The sequence below is a fragment of the Aythya ferina genome (genome assembly GCF_964211825.1).
Source record: "Aythya ferina genome assembly, chromosome: 5".
NCBI lineage: Eukaryota > Metazoa > Chordata > Aves > Anseriformes > Anatidae > Aythya > Aythya ferina.
In genome coordinates this window covers 49,849,632-49,862,671 of record NC_140301.1, presented here as the reverse complement: position 1 = coordinate 49,862,671, position 13,040 = coordinate 49,849,632, and the positions used below count along the sequence as shown (strand labels likewise).

Here is a 13,040-nt window from a genome sequence, read left to right as displayed (position 1 = left end):
AGAAACTTCAAAGGTATCTATTGGCCTCCAGATGTATCCACACGAGAAGTATTTTCACAGGACCCAGGGAAGGAATGAAAGATAAGACTTCAGGGTAAAGCTGGTAAACAGCTCTAAAAATAAAAACCTCAGTTACTATCAGTTGTCTATTTACAGAAACCCAGACACTGGTATAAGCCCCTTACAAAAGGAATTATCAGGCAGACTGGTACCTGACTAGACTTATAAAGTACATCTAACTTGACTTCACGTTGCAGCATGAATGCACCCAGAAAGAAGAGGAATCACTCCTTCCTGCCTCAGAATGATTAATAGGAGGGATGCTACTAGAGAGAACCACACAATTATCATTGTACAATTGACCTCCAGCTGTTGTTCTGAATTGCAGATTAAAAAAAAAAAAAAAAAAAAAAAACACCTGCAGAAGATTCAGAAGTATTGGTGCTGTCCAACCTGGGATGGAGGTCTGTAGTGCAAAGGACTGATTAAAGTATACACAAAACACCATGTGTATGTGCACCTGGTGTACAAGAAGATGTACAGACAAAAGATGTACAAGGATGTCTAAATATAGCACTTAAAGATTACATAGCAGGAATTTAATACATGGTAGGGTTATTGAGTGGAACACGTGTTACCAGCATTAAATAAATTAACCAGTTAAAAAGTGATGGACAAATGACAACCAAGAACAAACAAATGACAGACTGTATACAGAACACATTACATGCTTATAAAGGGGAGAAAGAGCTTGGGTTCAAGTTTCTGAACTTACTAGCTGTTGTACATCGTTCTAATAAAGGCATTTGAGGGTCAAATACAGTTATGAGTCCTGTTCTGCAGCTGGGCACTGCTGACTTGATTTGGTCCCTGGCAGAAGTCGGACCGAGAACAGATTGAGCAGTTTCTTCTGGCCCACGGCTGAGCAGCTGTACCTGGTATGTTGAGTCTGTTGTCCCTGGGGAAATGAGAGTGGAACAAAAGCCAAACCGGGAGGAGCCAGCATGGGAAGTCTGTATATCTGCATCAATACTGCATGTCAGAAATACCACAATACTAGAAGTAGCTTTTAAAGAAATCTGTGATTTACAAGCTCCTATACCACGCTGCAGAACAAACTGAAAACTTGGAAGTTTTCACAGAATCTAAACAATGTTTATGACTAGGGACAGAGCACCTAAATCCAGCAGCAGAGTAAGAAGCTTAAGTATTCAGACAGTGAAACACTGCTAAAGTCAAAGACACATTTTGTACTCCACACAAGACAGCATAAATCTAGCATTACTGTTATTTAAAATAAATACCTTCTGTAGGTAAATGCTTTTATTTAATTATAAAAGATGCCCTGAGAAAAAAATATTTATTTCAGGAACATGCATGTACAGCATTGTCCTAGGTTTTATTTTGAGTAAATTCATCATTCATATTTTTACATTATAAAAAGTAACCACACACGCATATGCAATCACAAATCAGATCGTCTTTATCATATACCAACAGATTTTAAAAAACAGTTATTTCTGCTATCAATATAGTTATGCTGCTTCCATTTTGAAATAGAGAAGCTGACAATAGCTTCATACATACAATCTCTCTCAAGTATTGGCATAAATAGAATTTTCTTTTAAAATAGAATTGCATGTTTTTTCCACAGACATATTTTGATAGAAACATTAGTATTAATACAAACAAATGCAGATGACATCACTGAAGCATGATTGCTTGCAATAAGAGCTAATTAAAAACTAGGTTCATCATTATAAATTATTCAAGTGAAAATACAATCTGAAATACTAAAAATTAAAACAAGTATTTATACAACAAAAATTATGAAATAAAACATTTTTTTTAGTATTATCTGGAGACATCTGCTTTTAGATTGCTTTGAAACTTACACAGGATTTTTATTAACTTTACTTAGTACTTGTAAAAACATTACCTCCAAATTCACGCACAATGCTACTGAAGTTTATGTTTTATCTATATAAAACTGATCAATGGTTCTGGATTTTGGTCTTAAATTTGAAAGTTTGAAAGTTCCTTAAAATGTGGGATTACTTTTTCATATTCATAACAATTACTTTTATTTCTTGAATAAAATATGGATGCTAAGAACTGCTAAAATTGTAAATAGGCCCAATTAAGTAATGGATATACGCATTCTAGATCCAAGAACTTGAACTACAAAGGCATAACTGAAGAAATCAAAATCCTCTCTTTAGCTGCAGCAGTTAAGAGCACATAGCTGAAGTTATATTTCATAACATTTCACTACAACATTAGAATTCTGCAACCATTACGTTACTTATTGGAACATATTTTACAACTTGGGATTTTATTTAAAAGATAAAAGATTTTAACAATGCAAGATACATTTTGTCACTCCAGGCATTATAGAGTCCCATCTGCTTCTCCAGATTTATCGCACAAGAATGTTGCTTCCAACAGTCTCCGGTTCTCTTCTTTTTCTGTCAGAAGATCTAAGGGTTTGATTTTCTGTTTTTTCTTCATGCAAAAGAAGAAACACATACAATATGTTGTTGCTATATTATTAAAGAACATAATAAACTGCTACTGTGTGCAACATTCTAAAATAACTGTTAGCTGCTGTGCTTCAAAAATTACTAGCTGCTCTACTGCACTCACTGAAAAATCCTACAGACACATTTTGAGGGCATTCTTCACAAGAAGTGACTATTTCCCCATTAATATTGCAACAGTAATGTAGAGATCTCTTTAAGTGAGATGGCTAAGATAGTACAAGCAGTCTACTCATGTCTATAAATGATGCAATGTTTCCAGCCTTACGCACGATAAAATCTGATGGAAATGGAGAAAGCAAAGAGAGAGAAGCTTAGAGATCTCTACAGTGTTATTTCTAGGACTTCTATTGACCATAATGTGGTTTGGACAATTTCTGCACTTTTCATAGCCTTAATTTTTTAATCTTTAAAAATACCAGTATTTAGCTTCACCAAGTTGCAGCTATGTCAACTAACAACTTTCTGTAACTGCCAGAAATCTTTGAAAGAACAGGACTTCACTTGCAGAAATCCATGGAAATAATAATTTGCATCAATATTTTATAATACAATTTACAAAGCAAGATATTGTTCTTCTTCACTCTTAAAAATTGCTGGTGGAACCTACCATGACAATACACCACCTTTAGGGTATCTATTAGCTTCATGGTACAGGTGGAATCCAAAATGCCTTCAAATGCCACTGGACCTCAGAACTTGTACCATCTTACATGGCAGGAGGAAAACATGATTATAAGCCTTAAGTAATCACCTCAATGTGTAGTATATCAGTAGCAGAACTATTTAATCTTGTGCTCAACCTCCTAAAGCAATTATATGACTGGATGAAAGACACTATCTCAATATACTTATGCATATAATTGTTACAACATATTACTATGGATATCTTATCCATATCTATGGATATCTATCCATATCTATGCCTCCTCTTCCTGGAGAAGAGGAGGCTCAGGGGCGACCTTATCGCTCTCTATGGGTACCTCAAGGGAGGCTGTAGCGAGGTGGGGGTTGGCCTGTTCTCCCACATGCCTGGTGACAGGACGAGGGGGAATGGGCTAAAGTTGAGCCAGGGGAGTTTTAGGTTAGATGTTAGGAAGAACTTCTTCACTGAAAGGGTTGTGAGGCACTGGAACAGGCTGCCCAGGGAAGTGGTGGAGTCACCATCCCTGGAAGTCTTCAAAAGACGTTTAGATGTAGAGCTTAGGGAAATGGTTTAGTGGGGACTGTTAGCGTTAGGTCAGAGGTTGGACTCGATGATCTTGAGGTCTCTTCCAACCTAGAAAATTCTGTGATTCTGTGATCTTAAAGGTCAGCTGTGGATATCTTACAAGATACTGATATCAACTTATCAATAACAAATTGATTTCAATGCATTAGTAAATCTACTCCCACCTTTTACAGAATGGAAAGCCTGTACTCCTCATTCTTGAAGTTAACTTACACTTTTTAAATCGAAAATTAAATAAACTCAAGCAAAAGAGCATTTCTTATCCCTAAATGAAAACATTTTCAAGAAAATAATAAATCTGTGCAGTATAATAATACAAGACTGGACTACTTTATGCAACTCAGTGTTTACAAATGGTGTAAATTTCTGCCCTAGGATGATTCAAGATCTAACTAGCATCACTTCAGCAGGAAGTCTGATCAGTACATTTGCTCTGCAAATTGACTTAAGTATGGTCTCCTGTGGGATGAAATACTCAACCAGTGTTCTTTGTGATTCTATCCTACTCCATAAGGTGCTCATCTCTTCTGTGGCTCCACCATTAACATATATGGGTACATCTTCAGCATAATTCTTGCATTTTCTATTGCCTGAGTATTACCTAAGGTTTGACAAATGACGCTAAATCCAGTGGTCATTTTCCAACTGTCTGCTTGTAAGCACTAGATCAGGCTTTACAGAGATTGTTTTTCCTGTATCTATATTATTTAAAAAAAAAAAAAAAAAAAGGAATATTTTAATCAGTGCAAACTTCTCTGAAGTGGAACAAACAAAATATTTGAGCTCGAGAATGGCAACACCTCAGTTCTGCATCAAAGTAACTTTGGATTTTAGAAAGTCCTAGAATAGCACAAATACATGAAATATATGGAAAAAGAAATTCTTCACCCCTAAAAATTGCAGAAGGACTCGTCAAAAGTGAACCTTTGCAGATATGCATTAGAGAAGTTTTATGGAAAAAAAAAATACATTTAGTCAATTAAGTAATATTATGTCCAAACATACATAACTTTTGAGTAAGAATCACTAATAATTATCTGTTGGTATTTAATTATTAAACAACACATTATTGCTCTAATCTTCCATTCTTTAAAGACCCGCATAATAATTTAGAGAAAGAAGCATATTAAAAATTACATTATACATTCAAAAGAGTGAATAAACCAAAAGGTAGTAAATCTGTGGTCAACAAGGTCATGAGGGAATGCATTTACCACCAACTGTTCCTGAATGATAGCTCTTACTCTCTCTTTGTAGGGCTGCTCCATTTTTTAATGAAAACAATTAAGTACTGGGCCAGTTTACAAAAGAGAAATTGAAGGTTCCAAACAATAAACATAATGCTAACTTGAGAGATGTGTTCTCCCATAAGAACACAAAATATTAAAACTCACATTCAGAGCCAAATGTAGGCTATCCAAAACCTACTCTTCTTTCTCCAAAAATCCTTTTCTTCCCCTAGTATATCCTCTTGACTTCTGACACTATGCAGTTTGGGGACTTTCTAAACCAGAGGAAGCATCCAGATCATTCTGTACAATCAGATACATACTTTCAAGTAGTTTGTTAAACTATTCATTTGGGTATGGCACACTGACACTTGAAGCTGGGTCTCCTAACTTCCGTTTTCCTGCCTGAAGTCAAAGGTATAGGCTGCTCTGTTGTGGGTCTTTTTCTGCCCCTTTGTGTTCAAACAAAATATATTAGTTTTATTTTAAGTTGCAAATAGCAAAAAACTTTGAAATTTGAAAATTTTTTATAAGGTGTGAAAAAATATCTAATTAATTTTAGTATCAAACTGTTTTGTGAATACTAATAAATTTTCAAAAATCTGTGCAAGATGAATGAGTAATTGGAATTTCTACAATGGCTGCTAAAAAGTCACAATGTGTGAACTATTATTCTAGTTTTAAAGAGAGGGAGCAAAGGTATACATTGATTAGTGTAAAAGAACACAAATTTTTGAAGACCTAATTTTTCTAAGTAGGTAGCACTGTATGTGATCTTATGTGCTCAAGGCATATGTCCCATTTAGTTACACAGATAGCTAGAAATGATTAGCTAATCTACTAATCTAACAGTTTAGTATGCAATCAGGCACTTTGAAATAATCGAGCGCTTAATGACTACCTATCAAAAGTAAGCACTGTGTGTAGTATTTAAAAGAATGCATTAGGCTCTGGCAAACACAGGAACAGAGTGCAATTTGACTTGGCATCTTAAAGTACTTCTGCTGTGAAAGCACTGACTCAACATATAGTGTCCACTTTCATTCAGTACTCACTGTCCAACTTTTTCTACAAAGAAAATGCAGCTTAAGAAACAATAGGTCACTACGCAAGTTTGATTTTGTTCCAGAATAAATTTATCTTGTACAAAGAAGGTGGTAAAATTCCAGTTGAGAAAGAGCAAGGGACTGTATCATAATGTAATGTATACAAGTAGATGAATGCAAGCTGTTCAGAGAACATTTCTGACATCTGTTAAACTTTTAAGTGATTTATTTTACAATTAAATAATTGTTTAAACTCATCCGTGAGTAAAGTGTGGAGGGAATGTCTTAATTTTTTTGAAGGAATCTGAAAATATTGAAGTGGAAAAATATGAGTTCGTACAGATGCTTATTTAAGTTACTAGAAAGAATGATATCATTATTGTTTCCTCTTTGTATCTGGCAAACTAGTGTCATGCCTCTCTTCTTCCTTATCTGGCCAAGCATACATATCTCAGCTCCATTATTTTTGTCCATCAAGTCATAGCCTCAGGTTCTGTACTCTCCTTGGTCTCTCCTACCTTTCAAATGCAAGTACCAGCCTGCATTTTCCCATCCTTTTCAACTAGTTTTAATTTCTCTTACATTCAAGTCTATTTTTCCCAAATAACCTCACTTTTGTGCTGTATCTGGCTCCTATGCTTTCTATCCTTTCTCCATCCTGCTTTGGCTCAGCAAGCAAATCTCTGATGGAAAACAAAGATCTGTTTGAGCACCTAAAATTACAGCTAGTCAAATGACAGTAATTCAGAACTATAAACTATTCTGTAAAAGGAATCTGCAGGGAATTAGCTACTAGAATCTATGGAGGTTTGACCAAATAAGTACACATCACAGAGATTTTCTAAGAAAATTGTTACAATTTTATCAAAGGACCAAAGAAATTCATCTTTCATTTTGTTACTTCAAAACGTTGAACAGTTCAGGCTGCCATTTACAGAAAAACAGCCTGAGGAAGACGCCTAGGATTGAGGCTTTTTTTTTTTTTTTTTTTTTTAATTAAAAAAATTAACATAAGGCAAAGAGGCAGCCTTAATAACAACTAGTATTATCAGTTCATCAAAATTCTATAAAAATCTTTGGATAGTAACACATAAACATATACAAACACATAAAAAGAAGGAAGAGGAAAAAATAAACACATACATTCTATTTCTCCAACTACAGGCAGCTAATCACAGTGACTATAATTATTATATATCAAATGCATTAACGTTCACTTTGTCCCATTCCACCCTCCCCGTATCACACCAGCTGAATACGAACATGTGCAAAGCAAACAATGAGAAAGACTAATTAAAAGGGAATGTACAGCAATCTTGAAAGCATTTGTAATTGCACATACCACATTTCTATCCTGCTGGTTTTGTATTTCAAAATCTGGTCAAAAAAAAAAAAAAGTATCATAAATATAGGTTTAATTTTCCAGGGCTCTTTTGTGTTCCCTTTGAAGATGTTACAAATAAACTTGGCCTAACCTCTTGTCAACCACTTACATGCTCATCTTTCGGGACTGACCCTCTTTATTTCCATTGTTCTTTTGGTCAGCTGAATTAAAGGAGTTGCGAGAAGTTGTAAGGGAGGAACTGGAAGGGAAGGTAGCATTCCCACTATTACCAGTGGAACGAGTCCGGAATGTATCATCTGGAATAAAAAGCTGTAGGTTAGACAAAGAATTTTGTCTGAAAAAAATACACAGAATGATCAGAATGAGACGTTTTTCTTACAGCAATAACAGGATATTTTCTATTTCAAAAGGTTAACTTTCTGTATGTGAATGGTTGCTAATTATCTAGTGTCTACTGGTAGTGAATGTAAAAAGACATGTTCCTCCTGAAAGCATTCTAAACTAATAATCCAAACTCTTCAACTGCAAATGGAGAGAGAAGCATTTCCAGACAGTGGTTTCTCTCACCCAGTTCAGCAGAACTTAAACACGATATGCCTTTGCTCACATAAGATGGAAATGCCAAATTCATGTTTATTTTTACTATTTTTAACTGTAACATTAAATGAACATGAAGAAAAATATAAATAAATAAAAATCAGAAAAATTGACTAACTAGACTAACACTTATTAAGTGCTCAAACATAATGGATATCTATTGTTTTAAGTTATTTGGGCAGACAGTATCTTTCAGCATGCCTGTTTGACAGGGCCCAGGAAGTCATCATCCTCACAAAACCAAATGTAAATATAAAGTAATAACCTACTTACCAGTAAAGGATAACATACAACTCTTCCCCATTCCTGATACTGAAGATGTATATCCTGTAGCAGAGCTTTTACTTAAACAAAACAAAACAAAATTGCTTATTATTCTTCTCAAATGCATAATTTTCCATCCTACTCTTTGATAATGTTTAAAGTAATTTCTGAGTTTATCTGAATAAATTAAATGAGAAAGATATGCTATTTTTTTTAAAGAATTTAGATAACGCAGTTCATATTGAAAAATAAATTTATATGTGATAAAAGATGGCATATATGAACTTAAAAGGAACTCTCAAGAATTTTTAGACCTCAGTATGCCTTAAAATGATATTTCTTCCCTCAGTTCAAAACTAAAAAACAACCTTACCCAAGTAAAAAGCTGAAAATTTAGGTCACAACTCAGTGAGCACATCCCCATTTCTATAGATTAACATGCCTATAATTTCATTACAGCTATCTATTAGGTAGCAATTAATATACAAAAAGATACTTAGGACACTTGTCTATGTTGCTGTATTTTGGATGTAGTGCTTGAGTACTGAAAGACTGACTTCGAACCAACTTGGATTTCTTGTCTTCTTTGCCTAAAATTACAAGTAGCAACAATTTTTAATATAGAAATCATGCATTTACTCAGTAATTAAGAACACCTTTTAATGTTATATTCTGTAAACCTATGGTAACTGAAAAACTGATATAAATACCTCAATAATTAATTGAAGTCGCCTATTATATACCAAAGAATAAAATAAAACCAAAAAGCATAGAAATTACACTGAGTTCTAGGAATGGATTATTTTCCTATTTACCTAAGTGAAACTCTGGCCCACAAAAACCAACAGCAGCTTTGCTGATTTTTAACCTGCTTATATGAAACCAAAGCATTCTAGAATAATTTTTTGGAGAATCTTCACCTGCTGATGTACCAGAAGAGCTCCCAGAAACAGAAAGAGTCATACTTTTTGCCAACACTGATGACGTTTTATTGTCTCTACCTAAAAAAAAAAAAAAAAAAAGCCTACTATAAATTACTTGTCTCTGTTTAATAGCTTTACCTAAAGAAAGAAAGCATAACATTACAAGTCCTGTGGCAATAATATCTAATCAGGTGCTACTAATACTTTGGAAATACCACAGGCAAGTTCTTATATTACATCCTAAAATGAAACATATTAAAGTCATGTATTTCATTAATAAAGGCAAAAGCCTTCCTTCTAATATCAAGTCAATTTTCCTAAGTATCTTTAGAAACATACAGAAAACAACAACAAAATAGTTTTATTGTCACTTTCTAAAGTTCTGGTATTAACTGTATAAGCAGTGTCTCCTTTCTGCTTCTTTCTCTCCTACCTATGTAAAAGTAAAAGTAATAAATGTACAAGCAATATGCACACAAATAAACTTACGCTTCTTTTCAAATATTTTATCATTAACATTTGTAGATCTTCCTTCACTTTGCTGCTTCTCTTTTTCAAGTTGTTCCTAAAAAATTAATAATTTCCTTAGATGTTACTCAGCTAAAAAAAACAGTAATAATAACAAAAAAAAATATTTTACAACTAGGCTGGACATTTACAAAAAAGGGCATGCTTCCAACTCACCAAAATAACAGTTAATTTCTACACTTTCCTACTATCACTGCAAAGGCTTTTTTTTCTCCCCCCTTTTTTTTAAAAAGGTACAAAGGATATAGAAATTGACTGTTTCCAATGGAAAACTGTGGTGCTACATACATGCTCTGATAATAGAACATACATGAAATAATAGATGTGGCTAAAGGACGCAAGGGTACAAGACTCTCTGCAACTGGGAACATTATGAATTCAAACATCAATGAAAATGTTTTTCTCTAACAGTAAGGTGTGTCACATATGCTTAAACTTTTAAAAGACCAAAAAATAACATCTAAAGGTGATAGCCTTTATGGAAAATAAAAGTATTACAGTTCTTCAATTTTGGGGATTTTGTTTTTTGCCTTTCTGTAATATTAGCTAGCCTTAGAATATCTTCTGAGAGCACATCCATAGACAGAAGAGTTAGCCAGATATATCAACAGTTTGAAGCCAACACTTGTCTCATGATTCTTGGTGAATAGGTATCACTCCATCTTCAAAAACCTATCTAATATATTAGTTTATTTTCTGTGCTATATTCATAATGAAAAGTGCTAAGTGAACCCAAATTATTCTACACTTTTCTTCCATTTCACTCAAATTACTACCCAAGTTAAAAAAAAAAAAAAAAAGAGGTAATTAATTCAGGTCAAGGTTTCTGGAATATAGTTTCTACTAAGTCATTTTCTAAAATTAAAGAATCTTTTTAATAAACTTATTAAATAATACTAAAAGATGTAACTGGGTCCAATAACTCCTCATCTATTCAGAACTGTGACGTGCCACAGTTTTCTGTGTACACCTCTGATTCTTCAAAAGTATGCCACTCAGTATATGCTCAAAAAGACCTCTGTGATACAGAAGGCATGTCCATATCCATGTCATAAAAATACAGGCACTCTTCTGATGTGCAGCTGTAGAAACATGGTAAAAATAAATCTTATGAAACACTACAACACAGGGCTCACTAAAGGCTACATTGCCATAGCCCCAAATGCTTTCACTATAAAAAACAGTAACTGTACCTACCTAAAACCTGCTAAAGCTAAGATCAAGTTTTGCACTAAGAACAAGTGTACGTAATGAATATGCATCCTGAGAACAAATGATTGAACCATGGGTGCAATATAATAGGAGGTGGCAGGATGTACATGAGACAGATATCATATAATTGAGAAAATTAACAGCCTAAGAGAAAGCCTGTAGTACCTATTGATATCAAAGTGGGCCACAAACACGAGCTCTGCAGAGGAATCAGGGGAAATTTTTGGACAGTCTTGAACCTGTACTGGTTCGCTACAGGGCAGTTCCATCACAAGAAGTCAGAGAAACTGTACTAACAATACCTGGCCTCTTCTAAAGCCTGTCAGCTTCCTAGCTTTGCACACACTGGTCTGCAGAGGAGGCAACAGAATGGAGGATTCCTACAATCCTTGAAAGTCATTTAACCAAGGTTCTGTGAAAATGTAGTAGGCTATGTGGTGAAGTGCCTGCTGCAGCTTTTGCTTACAGCCACGACGGACAGATCATAAATGTTTTTCTTAGTTGGAAAATCATTCTGCAGACTTCTTTTCCAAATCCTAGGTACCTTGTAGCTGATTTTGTTCCATATAACCTACACTAAGGCTCCCTCCTGCAAGGCTACAGATGTCAATGGCCTCTCTTGCTTTCTTTCCGTCTAACAGGAAAGCCTGTAACACAAACACACTGACTTTTCCTTCAGTGTCCTCAGCGCAAAAGAAGTTAGTTATAACATTAACTTCTTTGTTTGTGGAGGCTGTACGTGAATTCTGAGGTGTTTCATTCACCAGAAAAACTGCAAAGCTCCCTCAAAAAATTTCAAATGTATGCTTGGGACTTTAGAACTACAGAGGTGTTGTGTGTGCATATTTATTAAGCAATTCCAGTTTGCCTTTCTAATTGACACGATAACCTTTAGGTAGCAAAGAAAAGGAAGATCTTGTTATATTTTACATAGTTTATGCTATTTTAAAGGATTTAATCCTAGTGTAAAGGGTAAAATGAAATCATACACAGATTATAAACCTACCACGTTATTCTGTAATACTTCCCCTACCATAAAACTATTGTCTCAATCATATTTAGCTACAAACTATTAGAAATAAGAAAAGACAGGTTGTACTGATAAAATATACCATTTCCAAAAGGAGATGTTCTTGTCTCTCTTTTTCTTGGTCCAATAAATCATTTTCGTAAAATCTTTTCTGAAACTTCAAAATAAAATCAATAAAAATAAAAAATCACTACATGAAAATGGGAATTAGAAGTACTTGGTAAATATGAAAACTAGTAAGTACTTACAGCATCTAAAGAGATATCCATTCTGTCCAATTCTAACACTGTCTATAAAGAAAAATCAAAATATTATTTATCCTTACTCAACAGTAAGCCAAACTTTTAACTCAAAAACTGTGGAGATAAGAAAGCTTAAAATAGCAGTATTCAAAACTGAACATGCCTTTTCTCCTTAAACACATGAAGTCTATGCTTGTATTTTTGTGCTACAAATGCTTAAAGTCAAAAACTGTCATGAGAGTATTCTTAAAGCACTGCTAAGTCTCACAATGAAGGACTAATAGACCTAATATGCAACTCAAAATACACTTGAGGAGAGCTTAGAAGCATGATGTGCTGTAACATGGCCCTAGGAACCAAGAATGAAAAAATGAACAAGCCAGGGAACCCTAAGCAGGTGCTCATCCAATCCCTTCTGCAGACTGGCCCTGTAAGGTAGCCACCTCCTTCAGGTGGCTTCAATTCCCAGCTTCTTTGAGACTGAGCATGAACATGCCTCAAGAGATTAACCTTTTGTGAACATTCACATTCCAAAGGTATTGTAACATCTGAAACTACTGAAAAGGCTTTCTTTTTACATTGTCAAATAAATAAATTAGCCAGATACTTCTACCTCAAAGACTCAATCATTTTTACTAGGTTCACACTAGTGTTATCTGGAGACATATGCTATTTTCTCCACAAACAGACATTGAACCAAAGTTCTTTATCTAGAAAATAACTGCAATAAAAGTAACTGAGGAAAAAACGACTCTTAAATTTGATAGAATGAAATATATTACATCATCTCTTAATTATCCAGAATTACAAAATAGCTATAGGTCTTTAGCCTCCTATTCCTATATTAAGAGAC

General features: G+C 34.3%; 1 protein-coding gene across 5 annotated transcripts in view; it reads right to left on the bottom strand.

Moving 5' to 3' along the window:
- Positions 1–569: 569 nt before the first annotated feature.
- The window catches only part of PPP4R4 (protein phosphatase 4 regulatory subunit 4), an 80,496-nt gene continuing 68,025 nt past the window's right edge, over positions 570–13,040 (bottom strand). For 2 of the 5 annotated variants that reach the window (XM_084520658.1, XM_084520659.1), the window contains 8 exons: positions 12,194–12,235; positions 12,028–12,102; positions 9,665–9,740; positions 9,173–9,253; positions 8,749–8,842; positions 8,262–8,332; positions 7,540–7,687; positions 570–2,505 (listed from right to left, as the gene is read on the bottom strand). In XM_084520658.1, the coding sequence (XP_084376784.1) occupies positions 2,481–2,505; positions 7,540–7,687; positions 8,262–8,332; positions 8,749–8,842; positions 9,173–9,253; positions 9,665–9,740; positions 12,028–12,102; positions 12,194–12,235 (612 nt within the window). In that variant the 3' untranslated portion in view covers positions 570–2,480. Of the gene's footprint in view, positions 2,506–4,372; positions 4,470–7,388; positions 7,424–7,539; positions 7,688–8,261; positions 8,333–8,748; positions 8,843–9,172; positions 9,254–9,664; positions 9,741–12,027; positions 12,103–12,193; positions 12,236–13,040 lie in introns of all 5 variants that reach the window. The other 3 variants (XR_014693449.1, XM_084520656.1, XM_084520657.1) reach the window with 3 other exon arrangements.